The sequence below is a fragment of the Miniopterus natalensis genome, chromosome 1 (genome assembly GCF_054644295.1).
Source record: "Miniopterus natalensis isolate mMinNat1 chromosome 1, mMinNat1.hap1, whole genome shotgun sequence".
Classification (NCBI taxonomy): Eukaryota; Metazoa; Chordata; class Mammalia; order Chiroptera; family Miniopteridae; genus Miniopterus; species Miniopterus natalensis.
Genome location: NC_142081.1, coordinates 100,938,241 through 100,958,301, shown reverse-complemented (window position 1 = coordinate 100,958,301; position 20,061 = coordinate 100,938,241). Strand labels below are relative to the sequence as shown.

Sequence of the window (20,061 nt, the reverse complement as noted above, 5' to 3'; positions counted from 1 at the left end):
CAGTGCGATCACTTACTAGCTGTGGGACATGGGAAAATCCACTAACCTTTCTGTGCCTCAGTTTTCTCCTCTGAAACCTGGGACAGCACTCGTTATCTACTTCACAGAGTTGTTATGAGGTTGAATGGGCTGGTATGTGAAGTCCATCAGGCAGTGCCCAGTATATAGCAAGAATAAGGAGTCTTGCCATAGAGCCATAGAATCTGCTGTGCTATTTACTGCCTTGGAAGGTTGGGGCTCCTCTTTGCCTGTACCAGCCACTGGCCACTCAATCCGAGGTCATTTATCATTGTTTAAGAAATACTCACTTGTGTATTTTATTTGTCTGCCTCAATACGAGTGTAAGCTCCTCAAGGACAGAGACCCCCCACCCCCTGTCAGATTGAGTATCTTGCATGAAGCCTAACCCAGTAGGCACTGAATATTCATTAGCTAGTGACCCGATTGCCCCATGTACAAACCCTCGAGGACCTCAGGAGGACTGGGGCCAGCCCTGCAGGGGTCACAGGGCCACTCTGCTGTGTTGTGACTTGAGGACTTCATGCACTGAGGTCTGTAATGTTCCTCTATCTCCAAACTAGTACCGAGGATAACACCTGGGAAAAGACCTGCACCAGCAACCTGTGTTTTGATCATTAAGTCAGCCCTGTTTGTATGGGGTAGAAGACAGTGTCGAATGACGGTTAAATGCTCTGGCTACTTGGGTTCGAACCCTGATTCTCACACCTACTAGCTGGGTGGCTTTGGAAAAGCTAGTTAACTCCTTTGTGCCTCCATTTCCCAATGGTACTTCCTTCAGGGGTTGTGAGAATAAAATGAGTTACTATGTGTAAAGCTTAGACTCCATCTGATGTGTGGTAATCGTTCAGTAGATGTGTGCTAGCATCCTCAGCCTCATTATTATTATTATCTGAATAAAAGGTTACTAAATTGCTCATCTTGGCTCTATTTTGCTCTAGGTGATGTTCATAGCACAGTAAACAGTCATTCCTGAAAGGTTTTGTCTCCAGCAAATCTATGAGGTATACCCAGTTCCTTGGGATAGCACCCACTTATTCATTCATTCATCTGTTCATTTTTTATATTTTTAGTGATTTTAGAGAGAAAAAGGGAGAGAGATAGAAGCATCAATGATGAGAGTCATTGATTGGCTGCCTCCTGCACGCCCCCTACTGGGAGCTGAGCCTGCAACCCTGGCATGCCCTGACGGGGAATCGAACAGGGATCTGATTCATGGGTTGACACTCAACCACTACTACTAGGTCACGCCTCTACTAGGTGGGAAGCAGTGAGTCTAACAGAATGAAAAGAAGACCAGCCCTCATGTTGGTGGTCTATGTTCAGTCCCAGCCCACTGTGTGACCTCAGTTTTGCTGTGAGGATTGAATAACATGACTTATATCCCGTATCCATTTTTCTGATAATGGAACACAGTTGTGGGTTAGACACACTCTGACGTTGGGAGCCGCCATCTGGTGCTTTGTTCAGAGACAGCCTGAATGTCAGCTCGGGCGCTGCAAAAAGCGGGCCAGGGTTCTGTGAGAAAGTTTGAGTAAGTGGCAGAAGGGCTGGAGGACACGTTGGCAGTGTTGGTGAAACACAGGACGGGGCAGGATGCAGGCCCCGTGTGGAGGCTCCCAGTCTGTCAGGACCCTCAGGGGTGGCTTTCACAGAGGAACAGGCAAGTTCTGAGACTCACCCTCACCATATGATACCCTCACCATATGAGACTCACATCACTATATGGTGCTGATTTGGGGTCTAGAACCGCCTCCTTTGGAAATCTCTGGTCCTCATTCTTATGCTGGGGTGTCAGTGTCTCCCCCAGGGACTAGGGCTTTTTCTCCTCTGGGTGGTTGCTTTACCTTGTGGGAGTTCCAGGGGGAGAAGCCAGAGTGTGGGAGGGAGGGAGGTGGAGCTTGCCCTGTAGTTGGGATGTGGCTTCGAGAGATCTTTCTAAACCCAGGCATGGGAGGCTAAGCAGATCCTTCTCTTCTGGAGTAGGGTCTAAAACCAGGGGGTTCTTCCAGGAATTCTGCTCAGGCATGAGGAGAAGGGTCAGGAAAGACACTCAGAGGTGGGCTGTGGGTAAGGAGCAGCAGAGTAGCACCATTGTCTGGGGCAGAGTGGCATCTTCTGGGGTCAGGGGAGCCACTCCCTGCCCATGGTTAGATCTGTGGTGGCCCCTCTCTCTGTCCCTGCTATCGTGAACCTTGAATCTTCTTGCCACTTCCACCCAGTGTACAAGGACTGTGACTTTGTCCTGAACCGAATCAGGTGACTGTCAGCCTTCCTGTAGGATCTTTGTGGAAAGCAGAGAAGGTGGGGCCTCCATCCCCCAGGGAGCATATGTTGTAACAGAAACTAGATTGTTAGATGTTTTGTTCACTGTCAGGGAGGGTTATAAATCAGCAGGAGCAAACCTCAGAAGGTGGACTCGGCGCCGTAGACGTCATGTTTACTCAGTCCGCTCCGTCTGCTCCACACAACGCTGCCTGGTGGATTTTCCAGAGACCTCACTTTCATCAGGTCCTTCCCTGCTCCAGAACCTACAGTGGCTCTTTCTTGCCCATCTCATCAAAAATTCTCCTGGTGCCACTTTTCAGGGGCTTGGATAGGGCTTTGCCTATCTTCACTGTTTTATTCCCCCAGCCACAGAATCCTTCACTGCGTCTGGGTTCCAGAGCAAGGGCTTTAACCCTTTTTGACTGAGCCACAGTAAGGAATACACACCCTTACTATGTGTGATAAACACTGGTGTTTTCTCTTTTTTAAAATCTTTTCTATTTCATTAAAAAAAATGCAAGCCAGGACCCACAAGGTTGATTTTCATGATAGACTAATGGGTTGTGACTCGCAGTTTGAAAAGCAGAGCCGACTTAACATAGTATTAATCACAGAGGCAGGCACAAGTAACACCGAGGAAATGGCAGAGCTGGTACAAACTCCCAGGACAACCTTATCAGGAAAAAAATTGGTTCATCAAATTTAACAAAAAGTTGGTCCAAAAATATTCTAGAGTAGTGGCCTCCCCAAATTTTTTTGATTGCACACTCCATCAGTGAAAAATGTTTGCGTGTACAACTCCATGTATGTTTGGTTATTTTTTAACCTATCAATGTATTATGTGAGCATATAAAACATAATTCAAAAACATAAATTTTAAAAGGATGAACTAAAGATGAAAGAGATCATATTTCAAAATGACATGCTACTCATGATGGCTTCATTCTATTATCAGCAAATATCTGAAGGCAAAATACACACAGAGGACAAGGTTCATGGGTTTCAGCAGCGGTTGTAAATCTATTTTCAAATTATTTTGTTAATTTAAGCTGTTTTTCTGGTTGACTTCTTGTCAGATTTGGGAAATGCTGCTTTATGTCACACCCCCTCCTCTCAACATTGCCCTTCCGTTCCTGTCAAAACCATAAAGCTCTGTTAGCACTTCCTTTGGCTGCCTCTGTCTACCAGAAATCTGGAGGGAGGCATCTTTGACACCTCTCTTTCCCTTGTCCCCCTCAGCCATTCATTTACCAAAATCTGATAAATATGGGGTCAGCTCTTCCCACATTCTCCTTGGATTGCCAAATTCCCACCACCTGGGTTCCATCTTCCTCCCACTTCCTCACATGAGTTTACACTCCAGATCCCCTCTCGAGGGTCTGCCCCCACCCCCTTCACCTGGCGGACTCCTACTCACCCCTGAAGCCCCGGAGAGCTTCTTTGATCACTGCCCAGCATACTGCACCTTGGACTTTTTAATAGCTCTTATCACATTTTTTTTTAAACTTATTTATGTTTCAGTTTGTTTAAAGTATATAGTCCTCTAGTATCTAGACTATAAATTCCTTGAAGGCAGGGACCATGCCTGTTGTGTGTGTGTATGTCCAGCACCAGGTCATGCAGTCTCAATAATTAATACAACCTTATGAGGTATTTACAACAGTATCTGCATTTTACATATGAGGAAATTGAAAGACAAAGGGTTAATTACCCAAGGTCACCTGGTTAATAAATGGTGCTGCTGGTCTCAGACCCAGGTCTTTCAGATTGCAGTGTGCACACTCTTACCAACTTCTGTAGGTTGTTCACTTGTAACCTACGTAGGCTAAGGACTTATTTTAAGTCCCACCAGCCTTGCTGGTGCCCCACCAGCCCTGTATAGTGAATCTGCTTGTGTTGCACTAGCTTGATTAGTAATTAAGGTCTCCATGTAACAACATTTACCCTGTGCTGTTCTGGATAACACCATCCTTTTCCCAGACGGTTGCATGTCCCTAAATCTCACCCACCTGAGCTAGATGGTAAAGTGAGACCCTGCATTGACTCATTCTCTAGAATCCCGTGGAGAGGGCCTGGGGACTCCACAGACTGAGCAAATAATTATTGATTAGTTATCATCAGGAGTGTGGCAAAGATTTCATCTGACTCCCAAGTTAAATCCTGTCTTTGCATATACCTGCCCCACAGCCAAGAGCAAGACCGGGTTCAGAGAAGTTTTAACTGTTCCAATTTGCACTTGTTGGCTTTCTTCCTAGTGGATCAACTTCTGGCTGAGACCCAAAAATTTAAGGGTCTTCGGTACCATGAGTAATTTCATGAGTTGCTGATGGCTAATTAGGGGTGATTATAGTTAAGAGGCTTTACTTTCTTACTAACCCTCAGAAAGGACTGGTGGTAACTTTTAAAACCCTGATTATTTTCTCCTGCAAATGGAATTTTCTGGTTCTCATGACTGTCTTTTCTGAAGTCCTTGTAACTTATCTTCCCGTCCTCCCTTTCCAGTGAGAAGGAAACATGAAGTCCTGGGAAGAATTTGGAAACCAATGATTTTGGCAAACTCTGGCTTTATTAGAGAGGACCCCTGGGCACACCTGGAAACCTTGCGTCGTTTATTTGTCTTTCTCTGAAAGGAGTTGCGAGAGGAGAGGAGGCTGGGTCATGGTTTTACTTTCCAAGTTCCATCACATTTCAACCAAACCCCCCATCCTGGGCTTTCTGAGGCTATTCATAAACTTTGAAACTGTTGGATCACCGGACAACATTTAGAAATTCTGTTTAGTGTAGCCTTCTGAATAAAGCAGTGTTTGTAGGTGAAGCGGTGTTAGCTTCCTGTTTTTACTGTGATAGCACTTTTTAAGTGTTGCTTTACTTCTTGAATGAGTATCATCAGAACTACTTTTTATTTAGTGTCACTCTGTGCCAGGCATTGGGCCAGTGTCTACTCATTTGAGTGTCACAACTACTTGCAGTAGTTCTATAGGCAGTATTTTATAGAGATATAATTCACATACCATACTTCAGTTTATAAGTGTACAATTCAGTGGCTTTTAGTGAGTATACTAATATTAGAACATTTTTGTCACACCAGGAGGAAACATTGTACCCTCCCATGAGTCCCACTTCACCCTCAGACTGTGGCAATGTATCTTCTGTATCTGTAGATATGTTTATTCTGGACAGTTCTTATAAATGGAATCATACAATACACTACCTTTGTGGCTGGCTTCTTTCACTTAGGATAATATTTTCAAGGTTCATCTATGTTGTAGCATGTGTCAGTATGTCATTTCTTTGCATTGTTAGTATTTTTACCCACTCCTGAGATTTACTCTGTCCCCACCCCTTGCTATCCACCTCTCACTCAAAGGATATGGCTACATTGAGGAGCCAAACACAAGAAGGGCAGTTGTACATCGTGGAAACCAAGACACAGAGGCAAAATGACTTTCCTGTGGTTAAGGAGTCTTCTATAGATGGGGCTAAATTTCCAATGCAGGTTTGCCTAATGCCAGTTTGGCTATGAGCTTGGAGCCTGAGGTGTCAACTGATGGTTGTTGGTGTCAATTCAACACCAACAGGAATCCCCAATTTGGGGTGCAGTGAAGAAGGAAACTTTTTTCACTGCAAAACAGCTCAATTGTGGTACTGCACATCTGTGAGGCAGCCCTGAGGCCAGGTCCCTGCCTAGCTAGACAGTCCTGCTCCTCCTTGTCTGCTGTGGTCCATTCCGGTCTGCTTTGCGATTCTCAGGTCTGCTCTAGTCTGTGCCAGTCTGCTGCACTCTGTTCCAGTGAGCAGCTTTGGTGGTTCAGCTCAGCCAGTGAAATGCAGTCTTCAGTGGAAAGGGAAAGTGTGCTCCTGGAGCCTCAGCCGGGGCCAGAGCCACAGGGGAGCTGGCTTATATAGACAGAAGTCCCTACCCCTGGTCCCTGATTGGTTTGTCCTCATGCAAATGAGAACTCCAAATCTTCACAGTTTGATTGGCCCAAAAGGCACTATGCTGATTGGTCAGAATAGAGCTGCTCTGGTTGGCTAAAGCTGCACAGCTCCAATTGGATGAGGAAAGCCTCAGTCCTATTGGTTGAAATAGGATTCCAGGAACTCATTCATAAAGGGCAGACTCAGATGGCAGAAACACCATGCAGGCAGGCAGTGCACTGCAGGCTTCTCCCTGAAGTGCAGTTTGCAAGAGAGGACTCATGAGTAGAAATGGCTGCTAGGCTCTGTTTTGTTTGTTTGTTTGTTTTCAATTTGAGTCCAGTTAGCCACCTGGAGCCTTTCTTAGGAAGTATCTTCTTTCTCACGGTCCTCAGAGATCATCATCGATAAGTATTTATTGAACATCTTGTGTGGATCATTCACTGTGCTAAATGTCTTGTGAATTTGTTCATACATAATCAGACTTCAACTGGGAAATCTGGTAATCATAACTGGTCAGTGGAATTTTTGTTATGTCTTACATTTGCTCACTTCTGATTTCATTGGCCTACTTAGGCTGTAGAATTGTAGCCTGTAGAATCTTCCTAAGCACCATACTAAAAATAGCATTGTTGTTCCTTCTATAGGAGTTTGAACACCACTCCCGCCTGCAGAAAATTGGCAACATCTCCCAGGAGTCCTTGCTTTTTCCCTGTACCTCGGCATCATGGATCCCCATTTCATGGGGTCTCTCAGGTAAGTGGAGAACTTTTTAAAAAGAGAATAAGAAACCAGATCAATTAAGTCAAAATCTGATCAAAACATCTATGACTTTTACCTGCATTTTTTTATCTGATCCTGATATCAACCATGGGAGGTAAATAGAACAAGCACTAGTATCTCTAATCTGTAGAACAGTGCTCAGAGTCCTTGACTGCTATCTGCCACATCCCTTTAGTGCAGAGTCAGAAAATGTGCTTGGTGCTCAGGAACTGTAGCCCCTGTCATTGAGGTTATTTTCAAACTTTTAAGCTAATGAACCCTTTTAAAAATTCTTCAATCAAAATCCTATGTAAAATCTCAATATATAAAATACCCAATGGCAGTATTTTATTAAGATAAATTTATTTTAGCCCTGATCAGTGTGGCTCAGCTGATTGGATCATCATTCTATACACTGAAAGGTCACGGGTTGATTCAAGGTCAGGGCACATACCCAGGTTTTGGGTTCAATCCCCAGTCAGGGTGTGTATGGGAGGCAAACAATTGATGTTCCTCTCTCATATCAGTGTTTTTTTCTCTCTCCCTCTCTCTCTAAAATCAATGAAAAAACATATCCTCAGGTAAGGATTAAAAAATTTATTTTACAAGTTCAACTTTTTAATATTTACACATTATGAGATCATTGAGTCTGTTTGGGTGAACACCAAAAGTTTTTTTTTTAATTCTCACCCAAGGATATTTTTTCTATTGCTTTTCAGAGAGAGTGGAAAGGAGAGGGAGAGGAGAGAGGGGAGGGAGGCGAGGGAGAGAGGAGAGAGAAACATTTATGTGAGAGAGAGACATCGATTGGTTGCCTCCTGCATACCCCATGACTTGGGCTGGGGATTGAGTCTGCAACCGAGGTATGTGCCCTTGGCCAGAATCAAACTCAGGACCCTTCAGTCCATGTGCTGTTGCTCTGTTCACTGAGCCAAACCTGCAAGGGCTAAACACCAAAATCTGAACTCAGGATTTATGGTTGATAGGTGGTACACCAGCCTCAGCATCTGGTTTATTTTACACTTGTTTTAGCTGCATAGTATTAAGAAAATCTTGATCTGTACAGGTAAGTAATTGCAATGAGTAACAGTTTTTTGCTGAAACTCATCTTGTAATCAGGATATTCTAAAAATGAATTGATTCAGAATCTAGAAAGATGGCAAGGAAGAACCTTCTGTTTCAAAGTTGAATAACCAAGACTATATGTTAGCCCAAATGCCCAGAACTTACAATAAAAAGTAAAATGGTTTATAATATGTTATTATGATGGTACTACATACAATTGCCCAACCAGGGCTTGAGCATTTGCCTGGCAGGTGCTCTGAGGCCCATGCCTGGCATTTAATTGAGTATAGTTTTGTGTGTGTGTGTGTGTGTGTGTGTGTGCGCGCGCGCAAGCGCGCACTGTAGTCTGTAGTTGCTTGTATAATTTTACATGAACAGACATGTGCAGGCCTGAAGTCCAAAGATATATGCAGAACTATAACCTTCATCAATGACATTCACAAGTGTGTCAGAGTCAGAGACCTCTGCAAAATCCAGCCATTAACAGGGCAGCCCTAGTTAATGTTTTATGGTCTCTTCAGGCTTAATATTTGACATCTAATCTAATTTAGCATGTTTGCATTTTTAAGCCATAGTTCAAAAAATAATTTAAAAGCTATTTGAAGACATGCGCTATACATGCATTTTGTGGAAGCTCCATTATACTACTATAAAACCAGGGTCACATGGGCACCTTGGCCTAGTTGAATGCTAGTACCTAAGAGGGGACAGAGAAGTGGATGTCATAGTCACATATTGAATTGGATTGAAAAGAGCAGATGAGCTCTAGCCAGTTTGACTCAGTGGTTAGAGTGTCACTCTGAGAACTGAAGGGTCCCGGGTTCAGTTCTAGCCAAGGGCACATTCCATGGTTGCAGGCTTGATCCCTCACCCCAGTCAGGGTGTGTGCAGGAGGCAACCAATCAATGTGTCTCTCTCACATTGATGTTTCTCTTTCTCTCTCCCCTTTCCACTCTCTCTGAAAAGCAATGGAAAAAAATATCCTTGGGTGAGGATTTAAAAAAAGGAAAAGAGCAGATGACCAAAGCTGGGTTCACCATGTGATAAATAAGTATTAAGTCTGGCTGTTAACAGAAAAGCCCCTAAAAGTATTGAGGACCCTCAAAATTGTGGCCACCAGGCTGCACAGAAAGGGCTTTACTTGGGAGAAGTCCCCCTTTACAAATATTTTTTCTGATGTTTTAGGATTTTAATTGATAGCTCTGTAATGATCCATGGTGTGGAGGCCATCTCCCATCAAGGGGATCTGACATTAGGGTCCTGCTAAGGGATTGTTTGAACAGGGCTGCTCAGTAGGACAGTTCTCCAAGAGTCCTGCTGTGAGGATTGGGGAAAGAATATGTGAGTTATGATGACAGGATTCTTTGGGAGAGCTCAGCTGGAGATTTCCATCAGATCTCCTTCCTAAGCCAGGTGCTCAAACTATTTTGCACTCTGTTTCTAGAGCCATGTAAACTGGGAAGAAAAAAGAAAACACCAACACAAAAAACAACCTCCTCCCCCCAAACAAAAAAACAAACCTAGAGTGTTTTTTGTTTAAATGCTTTTCTGAATGTTCTGGGGAAATGGGCTTTGGTTACTTTTAAGAGTAAGAGATCTTTGACAAAAATGGTAGATGAGGAACACATATTAAGGGCTTTTAAATATTTATCAAGGCAACCAAATGCATAAAGATCCATTGGAGAAGCTGGAGGATTTCTCTACCTATAGGGAAAACGGGTCAAAATTAGAAGTTAGCTGCCAAGAAAATCCCTGAGAGGAAAAAACATTTAAGGGGATTCACAATTCTGATATGCAGAGATTTAGTTTAAAAAAATCCCTGTTCAGTTTTTGCCAAGTCACAGAAAAGCAGAAAGCCAGCTTCTTCCTCATTGAAAGAGACAGTGCAGCCCTGAGTAGTAACATAGCAAGAGTATCTCTGGCTTGCTTAGAGTCTGTAGTAATAAAAAAGAATCACAGTAAAACCCAGTAGCAGAACAGACATAAGATTTTAACTCTTGGTAGAACTGGTTAGTGGGCTGTCACTGAACCGTGGACAAGTTCTGGATGCCATGCAAAATGTAGGATAAGAAGAATTCTTTTGGACCAAAGGGTCAGTCAAGGCTGGATTAAGGAATGTTCCTTAATCTGTTCCAAGTTAGAGAGGAAAAGGTGCTAAGCGATCAGAAGTGTTTGTATTTCTAAAGACTTGTCCCAAATTGTGCACCTTTTTTCCTTGTATGCGCAGTCACATGCTTCTGTGTTTGTTCAGTGACTGAGTGGAAGGAAACAATTTTTCCTGAGAAGCGTTGTAACAAGTGATGACTCTGCCTACCAGGGGCAGCCTACAGGATCTCCTTAGAGTCATTCTGCTTGCTCAGGGCTCTTCTTTTACCTCGTGGAGTACTTTGAGTATAATTGATATATTTTATGTTTGAAATGAAAACATAGAAGAAAACAAAACTATTGAAAATGCCAAACAGTTGGTTAAATTGGCAGGAAATAAAGTTGATTCAGTGATTCTTATTTTGAATGGTAGTTTTTGAAGAAATGCAGATGTGATTAGAGAGATTACAGAGTTAGATGGTGATTTTTATAGTTTATGGAGAGTTCTGGATCATTTTAAGTGTTGTACAGTTTGATGGCCCTAGGTCAAGTGTCTGGTTTTAGTCTTCTGAAACCTAAAGGCTTTTCTTTTCCTTGATATACATTTCAGTGAGTAATATTACTGTAATGCCTGTCAGCTCCTTCGCTTAGAAATACCACCAAAAGGGTCTGAGGAAATGAGAAAGAGAAAGGTGGCTGGCTGTTCTTTGGGCAGCTGAGAAAGATCCTGAGTACAGAGAAGAAGAAAGAAGTGGGTGAGGACGGTGTGTGTCCGTGTGAGGATAACGCCCGCCCGAAGCAGTGAGAACTGAGATTCCCCTCAGGGGTAAAGAAACGTGTGATAATTGGGAAGGACGGGGGTCATTCAGTGTCCTTATGCCAGTGACCAAGAAATGGGGTGGAGGAGGAGAGTAGGAGGAGGAGGAGGAGCGGGAGAGGAAGAGGGCGGGCCATCGTGTTCACCCTCATGGTGTTAACAGGCGGGGACAGCTGGTGTAGCCCATATCTGAACCACTTCCCAGTTGATGCTTAATAAATATTTGTTGAATATTGAATGAATAATTTAATAATTACCTTTTATGTAAAAGGAGTAAAGTAGAAAATTTTTCTTTCCTGATCAGGATCATTAATTACAAAATAGGTTAAAGCAGAAGATCGTAACAGTTTATTTTTAACTTAAAACACATGTACATTCACTCACCAGTTTTTTGATGTGAGGCCAAGGACTTTTCTTTGCACATGAAGCCCTGATTGTCTTTCTTGCACAAACCACACCCATAAGCATTATCTAACGTTTCCATTTGGAGTTCTTTAACGTGGAGTGAGAATTTAAAGACATTTGCAAAGCAATCTGAGTACAGAATGATTCTAAAGTTTTATTATTTTTACCCCTAATCATTTATAGTTGTCTCATCTACCCCTAATTTGCCAGCAGTTTTTTTATTTTTGTCTTCGCTACTTTCCTTTATTGCATCTTTCCAAAGTATTCAGCTTCATTTTGTAGAAACAACTAACTACTCTTTATTTTTGTGCTCTATTTCATGGGTCTGTGTGTTATTTGAGTATTTTATGTAATTGCAGAGCAACTGGCATAAACAGGTTTGGGACAGTGGTTGACTCTCTATGAACACAAGTCATCTGGTAGAAGCAGACAAACACAAGTATACCAGCAAGAACCTGCTGGAATGTGTGTGGGAAGCCTGGTAGGAGCCGTCTGAATGGTAGGCATAGAGGCCAGGAGGAAAATTGTTTTTTGGAGGACTGCCTTGGCAAACCCCTTTTTATTAAATGATGGCAAGGATTTGGACAATATTGATTTTTTGTTATGCCTGGCACAGCCCTGCACCTGGACCATGTCTTCGTCACTTAGTACTTGAATGTGGGATTTGCTAGAACATTCTGTACCAGAAGGGTTCAGTGGCGCCAAGGCGTGGTCATTGGGTTGCAAGCTACCCATTCCTTATGTACCGAAGTAGATTTATAGGCTTCAGGCAAACCTTGACCTCCCAGGATCAGAACCAATGACTCCAGCTTATAGAATTCCTCTTTTTAGGATTGTTTTCCTTTTCCCAGTTCTTCTATTCTATTTTTACAACAGAATTCTGGACACACTTAGAAAACACTTTGCTGATGAAAAGAGTCGGTCACAGCAGCATTTTGCATTTCTGTAGTGGCCAATACTAACTCCCTCCATCTCCTTTCTCCCCTCTCTTCATTCCATCCTGCCATTGTTTGGGTCATTTGCTTTTTATTAGCCCTGAGTGTGGACTCTGCTGATTGTTCTGTTAGCTGCAAAGATGTCTCAGAAATCGTTTTCTCAAGAGCAGGGAAATTTACCAAAGGATGTTGTGCCTTGAAAAGCTGTGCGATCAGTGACAGAACACCTCACTTTTCTGGAGGCCCTGGTCCAGAAAACACAAATGGCTACAAGAGTGGATAAGCTGGAAATAAGCAATAAAAGCCAATATGCAGTTAAAATAGGTGTCCCAAAGTCCATGCTCTAAAATGGAAACATTTACCCAATAAAGGCCAGGCAGGCCTTTCCCCAGAGCCTGCATGGTCTTGGTTTGGCTGCAGGTTGGTTGTCTAAAGGTTTCCAAGGCCAAGGCGGACCTGAAGGGAGCCGATTAAGAGGACACAGGCTCATCCACAGTCCAGGAGGCAATGCTTGACGGTGGGGAGGTGACAGCAAAGGACCAGTGGGATTCAGAGTCCTAGGCTCTGGGCTTTCAACCCTCTGCTTCGACGCCACCACCTTATGCCACACAGATTGGTAGATATGCACACTGGTGACCCTGAGCCCTCTAAGAAAAGTTACTTAAGCTCAGCATATTTTGTATAAGAAAGCAGAGGGAATAAATGGAATGATTTTTCTTTCAAGCTTGAGGTTTAAATGGTTAGTTTCAATTATTTTAAAACTTCTAATGTTCTCTAGTGAGGCTGGATAAACGAGGTTTTATTGCATCTACTTATTTTCTGATTATTTTTGCAAGCAATGACAAAGTAAAACAAGATGTGTGAAGCCACAGTCTCATAAGACTGGGGAAGAAAATTGATGTGATCAAATGCAAATACTTGGTTAAAAGGTGTATTGTTTCCTAATGAGGCCCCAGAGCACAGTGGTTAGGGGTTCGGGCCTAAGGTATGACTGCTGGCATGGGAATTAGTCTTTTCCCCTTAGGAGAAGTGTGTGCCCTTTGGTAAATGACTTAGCCTCTCTGTGCCTCAATTTCCTCACCTACAAAATGGGTGTGATAAAAGTATCTGATAGGATGGTCGTGGATTAAATGAAATAATACTTTTAAGAATTCACATTGGTGGTAACCATCGAGTCTTCATTGACTAATATCATTTGTAACCCACCTCCCTCTCTTGCTTTCTTTACTCTTTTATATATATATATATAAAATAAAGATATATATATATATATATATATATATATATCTTTATTGATTTCAGAGAGAGGAAAGGAGATGGAGAGATATAGAAACATCAATGATGAGCGAGTCATTGATTGGCTGCAGCCTGCAACCCAGGCATGTGCCCTGACCAGGAATCGAACCCTGATCACCTGGATCCTAGGTCAAGGCTCAACCGCTGAGCCACGCCCGGCCAGGCTGCTTTCTTTACTCTTAACTGCTCTCTGGGGAATGCAGATGATTGAGCTGAACATGTAAAATGCATGCTTAGCAAACATTCCTGATCTCCACAATGCAGTGGGTACAGATTTCACTTCAATGCTAAGATTTTGGCTCTCTTTTGCTAAGGTCGGTATAATTTTATTAGTGATTAGTTTCCTCCCAAAATATCTCTTGGTTGTGTTAACTAAAGAAGAAAAGAAGTTAATTTTTTTTCTGTGTTCCTTGTTTTGTTACTTGATACGCTTAAGTGGTGCTGAGTTAATTGAGGTACACAGTGGCTGTGACATGATCCACCCTCACTGGGGTTGAGGATGGTTGGGGTGGGCATGGGAAGGGTGGGCCAAGGCAAACACAGAAGCCCAGAGCCCTAGTTCCATGATGTAGATCTTGTACCAAATTTCAGTAAGCATTATTTTCTATATGAGGAAATGAAATGATGGTGTGTTTAAACTGTAGAACAGAGCTGAGGAAGTGGCATAACTTTTTTTTTTTCCTTTTTCTGACTGGTGTGAAATGGTGGGTTGTTTCTCCTACAAGGTGAATCAGAAAGTCTTGGTAGGAATGTGGCTTCCCCTGCCGCTCGGAGGGAACTGTGATTTGTTTGCCAAAGGCCCTGGTAGCCTTCAGTCTGTCAAAACGTTGCGAGCTGGGAGCAGTTTGCCAAAGCAAACTATCAAAGTGAAATAACACACGGGCTACACACACACAGACACACACATGCTCTTGCATTCCCTGAACATTAATTTTGAATTGGATCAGGAGGAACAAGGATTTGGGCTAGATTGTTGGTATCTTGAAGAGGTGTGGGCACAGCTGTAGACTAACAATTAGATAGGTATGCGAGAGCAGGGTGGCATATCCCCAAACAGAGCCAACTGAGCAGGGGTAGGAAACTTTCAGCCCTTGGCAGAGTTTCTCCTGGCCCTGGGGGCCATGTATTGCTCTAGCTGCTGTGTTGCAGCCAAAGAATTATGTCCCCTTTGGGGGGATTTATTCTATTCCATTCAGAGCAGAGCCCATTTAATAACTAAGATTTTATTCCAGAATGAATTTTACTGGGTACCCCTGTGTGTTTTAGCCTCACTAGAGCCCAGCTTGATGAAGAAAAAAAGCATTTGAACATCTAAATACAACTCGTGTTGCATTTTTGTGACAAGAGGCACCAACAAACCTCTTGCTGCCATACCTCATGTGAATGCTATGAGAATGAATTTGGGGGCATCATATAAAAATCCAAAAGTGCAACTGATTTTTATAAATCTTTCATTTAAGAACTTTTAAGAGCTTTCCTGCCTGGCTGGTGTGGCTTAGTGGTTGTCGACCTATGAACTAGGAGATGGAGGTTCAATTCCCAGCCAGGGCACATGCTCTGGTTGCCGGCTTGATCCCCAGAAGGGGGCACGCAGGAGGCAGCCGATCAATGACTCTCTCTCATCATTGATGTTTCTCTCTCTCCCTCTCCCTTTCTCTCTCTGAAATAAATAAAAACGTACTAAAAAAAAATCTTCCCAAATAACTTTGGACATTTTTGAATATGGTAATTCACACTATTTTCACTTATCTTGACATTTCAAAGGTTGTCAAGATGATGTAGCATCACTCATTAACTCAATGAATTGAGCTCTTACTATATAGCAGACACTCTGCTAGGTGCTGGGGATAAAGTAGAGGCCGAACAAACTCTGATCTCATGGAGCTTATATTCCAGTGAGCAGAGGTGTACTTTAAATGAATAAAGACATAGTCTGTGAGACAGTAGGTGCTGTGGAGAAAAATACAGTCGGCCTGGGAGAGGGTGTGCTGTTTCTTATAGGGTCAGGGAAGTCTTATCTCCAAAAGACATCAGAAGGAGGTGAGGGAATGAGCTGTAGGAATATCTGGGAGTAGAGCTGACCTGGGAAAAACTTAGGCTCTTCCCTCCTCCAGTCTTTCACTCCCTCTCCTGCCTCAAGTGGCCTGAAAGTTTTACAAGTGCAACCTGGGATGAGCAGGTATGCAGAATTGCTCCTGGTTGTTTTACAGATATGTGGCTTAGGTGTCTGCCAAGAACTTTGAGGGGCTGAGGTGTAACACATTTATGGAGCTGCTGCTTGTTTTTTTAACAAAACCGCACCAACCTGTGTTTTTTTTGAATGAGTAAACAGTGCCAGGATGTGTTACAAATGATTCAGATTTGTAGGCATGGTTCATAATGTGCTTTCTCTCATCTTCACTCATTTGAGGTCAGCAGGGCAGGCAATATTATTTTCATTTTATAGATGAAAAAACTGAGGTACAGAGGTGATTTGCCCAAGGTCATGTAACAGAGGAGCATAGACTCCTGAGTCGTGATGCACTTGTTTCTTAGTTTAGAGGACAAACTGGATCCAGTAAGGATACAGCTAGAAAAAAAGCTGTTTTTTTCTACCTTTTTGTGCACACCCACTCCTTTAGATGCCCCTGCCCCATCGCTGGAGGACATCTTGGGTGGGGGCATGTCCTTTTTCAGTCCTCATAGAGCTGCAGCCCTTCTCTTTAGAATGTGTGCATATGGAATACCCTTGGTCCTCTGCGTTGGGGTCTCAGCTGCATCTGGAAGACAACAGCAGAAAGGATGCATTTAACACCTGGTTACCTGTCCCTTCACTCTGCTCCCTGTCCCAGCACAGTCTCTAACCAGTCTGTCTATGTGCACGCTGTGTGGTCTGTTAGGGCTTTGGGTGGAATTTAGGGTTCTTAGAGATGGGGGGAGCCTCTTCTAACTTCACAAGCCCTAAGCTCAGATTCAGACAGGTTTCCTTCTTTATTTCCACCTCCACACAGTGAGTTTTCTTGGACAAGGCAGTGGTTTTTAACTCAATTCTGCTGGAGGCTTCACCAAGGTTGAGAACCACTGGGTTGCTTAACTTCTGCCCTCAGGGTTAAATCCTAGAAAGGATTCAGTGTAGCTCAGGAGGGCCAGAGGCCTTTTGCAGGGATGCTTAAAACAATGCCGTTGCTTTGAGATCAAGGGACTTTAGGCATTTAACTTACTTGACAATACTTGTTTCCTCTGCCTGCCTGCCTGTCCCGGGTGTTTTCACCTCTGTCATCTTCAGTGATCCTCACAAGATGAGCACAGGGAGGTGTGGAGACATTAGGTTACCCAGGATCACCCAGATGGGAAGGGTGGAGTTGGGATTCTAGCCTAGATGTGTTTGAATCCAAAGCTTCATGCTCTCCCAGCACACCCTGCTGTCTCGGGGCCAGCTGGCTCCTATTTCTACACCTTCCGTTTATTGATGACAAGCCCTAATCAGGGTTGGTGACAGTGGGGCTTAACGTAGCTAATCCCTCCCATGGAGAACATATGTGACACCAGGGGCCAAGGACTGGCAAAGGAAAGGCTCCGAGGACAGCCTAGGTGCGGGAGAGCAACTTCCCTGGCTGGGCCCCAAAGCCCCGGCCTTACAGCTCCGCGAGGACCAAGCACGCACAGCACTTACTGTGTCAGACAGGGCACGCTACCGCGTTCAGTCCTCCCCACACCTTGGAGCCAGCTTCTGTGTTATTCCATCTTAACAAAGAAGAAAACAAGGCTCAAAGAGGTTAACCGTTCTGACCTAGAAACCTTGCTGGTAAGCGGCATCGCTGGGTTTGATCCTAAATCTGTCCTGTGCCGTGGCCCTGTCCATAGCTCTGCTGCCTCCCCTCCCGTGGGCCACCCTTTGCCTCTTCACTGGGTCACATCCCAGGACCCAGGTTAGATGGATGTCTCCCTTCCAAAGATGAGACAGAAATGCTGCCTGGAACATACTCACAATGCTGCCTGCTGCTGTTTTTCCTTCTCAGTGTCCTGGGTTCCCTGCTACTGTTTGGACTCCAGCTCGTCTGCCCACATCCCTCCACTGAACACAGGAAGGTAAGCCGTGGCCACTCAGAGGCTTTTCTTCTCTGCTTAGGGGGCTGGAGTTGCTCTAGTTGCCGCCTTGAGTTTTGTTCTATTTGGAGGTGAGTCATTGCTGATTCTGGGAGGAAGCATCATTTATAGAATGTTTATCATCCCTCTGAACCCTCGTAAGTCCTTGGAGCTTAAAAATGAAGCTGGTGCTTGAGTCAGTGTCTGATCAGAGGGCAGTGCCAGCTTTGCAGCTTGTGTCCGTTAGGTTGGGGCAGTTAAGGAGAGGACAGTGAGATTACATACCTGGGAATGGTGGGGCACCAGCATGGAGCTTTAGCCTCTAGAGGCACCTTCAGGGGCAAGGGGTGCCGATGATTAGAGAGAGGGCTGTAGCTATAGCTGTGGCCACGGCTGTGGCTCTAGAAGAGGACACCCAATAGGGAGCCATGATCTTTGATAGGGGACACGGCCACTGCCCACCAGTGGCCAGGCAGAGAGGAAGCAGGGAAATAAGGACCTGGCCCTCTCTTTTCTCCTCCCTTCTACCTCCTGTGGTGACTCCCTTTGGCTGAACCCAACCAAAGACATAAGACAAAAAGCCCTCGATGCTGTCCTTGCAGGCCAGCCTCCTGGGCCACAGAGCTGGATAGAGAAGGATGGCAGAGCATCTGGAGGGCCAGGTAGACAGTATCCAGCACATTTCCCTTCAGATTCTGTGTGTTTCATAGTAAATTAACTATTCACTGTTGCCTAAACCAGCCCTGTGCTTTCCTGCACCAGAGCAGGTGCGTGATGGATGCTTCCTTAGAACTAGATGCATGATATGACTCTGAGAAAGTCCCTGAAGTTCCTTTCTGCTATCTAGGAATGTCTCTTGTCTACCTGTAACAAAATGCAGACGCTTCTGAGAGGAATAATAGGTCAGCTGTGTGTATGTAAGTGTGACTAAGTGGAACCTTTCCAGAGACAGGGTTTTCACAGGGGAACTCAAGGAGAGAAGGGAGATGAGGAAAGAGTGTGTGCACAGGTTTGCCTAGATGTGTCCCTTCTTCAGAGAAGTTCTTGATGGTCTTGTCTGATTAGTCTAATTTCTTTTAGGTCTATGTATTATGTTTTAGCTCTGTTTTTCTAGGCCAGATATAAATCTGTATTGTATTGTATAACCCACTTAGATGTCAGCTCCACGAAAGTGGGATCTGGCCTATCTTGTCCACTGTCATATTCCTAGCTCCTGGAATATTGTAGGTGCTCAATAAAATACTTGTTGAATGACTGAATGAATGGAAAACCTGGCCAAGGTCTAAACATCATGTTGGAAATTTATCCATACCATGGGCCTTTGGGTGGTGATTATGTCATAGGAGCAATGGAATTAGTGCCCTTATTAGAATCATGAGAGAGCTTCTGCCCTGAGTGGGTACTATGAGAAGTCTGCAACCCAGAAGAAGGCACCACCCTGGCACCCTGATTTCTGATTTCCAGCCTCAAGAAATGTGAGAAATACATTGTGTTGTTTATAAAGTGCCGTCTCTGGTACTTTTTAAAGAACTGGGTAGTAATAGAGGCTGGAAGAGTTTTGAGGTTGCATGCTAAAAAAAGCTTGCATGACCATGAATGGACTTTTAAAGGCAATTCTGATGAGAGCTCAGAAAGAAAAGAAAACTGTAGAGAAATCCCCAGTTTTCTTAGACAATACCTGAGTAATCCCAAACAGAATGTGGGTAGAAGTATGAATGGTAAGTGTCATTCAGATGAGGTCTCAGGTGGAAAAGAGCAACATGTTGTTGGAAACTGGAAATTGCTTGTCATAAAGTGGCAAAGAGCTTGGCTGAGCTGTGTTCGTATTCTAGTGTTTTGTGGAAGGTAGAATCTGCAAGTGAAGAAATTAGATATTTAGCTGAAGCAGTTTCTAGGCAAAGTGATGAAGCAGTGGCCTGGCTTCTCTTGACTGCTTGTAGTAAAATGTGAGCAGAGAGAAATGACTTAAAGATGGAATTGTTAATTGGAAAGTAAGCAGAACACAGAACTTAATGATTTAGAAAATTCTCAGCTTATTCATATTGAAAAGAATGAGAAAGCCTGTTCAGGAAAGAACGCCAAGGGTGTTGCTGCCAGATCATTTGATAAAGAGAATAGTTAGCCATCTTGACAGAAGCCAGGAGCTATTGTCCAAGAAATGGAAGAATGCAAAGGAGGGGCTGCTGGTGTCTTTTGCACCTGGTGCACCTCTGCACCACCTCCATTCGTTGGCTCCTCTCCCTGCACTCTGGTGCTGAGCAACTTGGTTGTCCCAGGGGCTGCTCCAGTGGCTGGATGAGTGGCCCCAAGACCCCAGTCCTGGAGAGCCACAACAGGGACAGGGCTACCCAAAGCTGTGGGGGCAGTCTGGAGCCTTGGGGCCCCAACCCCTGTCCAGCGAAGCTGCAGGTGGGACCGCTGCCTCAA

General features: G+C 44.1%; 1 protein-coding gene across 1 annotated transcript in view; it reads left to right on the top strand.

Annotated features, from left to right (window-relative positions):
- Nucleotides 1–20,061, top strand: part of THSD4 (thrombospondin type 1 domain containing 4) — a 589,485-nt gene that overhangs the window by 22,356 nt on the left and 547,068 nt on the right. Inside the window, exons 2-3 of the mRNA XM_087824677.1 lie at nucleotides 6,852–6,960; nucleotides 17,568–17,637. Coding sequence (XP_087680803.1) covers nucleotides 6,932–6,960; nucleotides 17,568–17,637 — 99 coding nt within the window. The 5' untranslated portion in view covers nucleotides 6,852–6,931. The remainder of the gene's footprint in view (nucleotides 1–6,851; nucleotides 6,961–17,567; nucleotides 17,638–20,061) is intronic.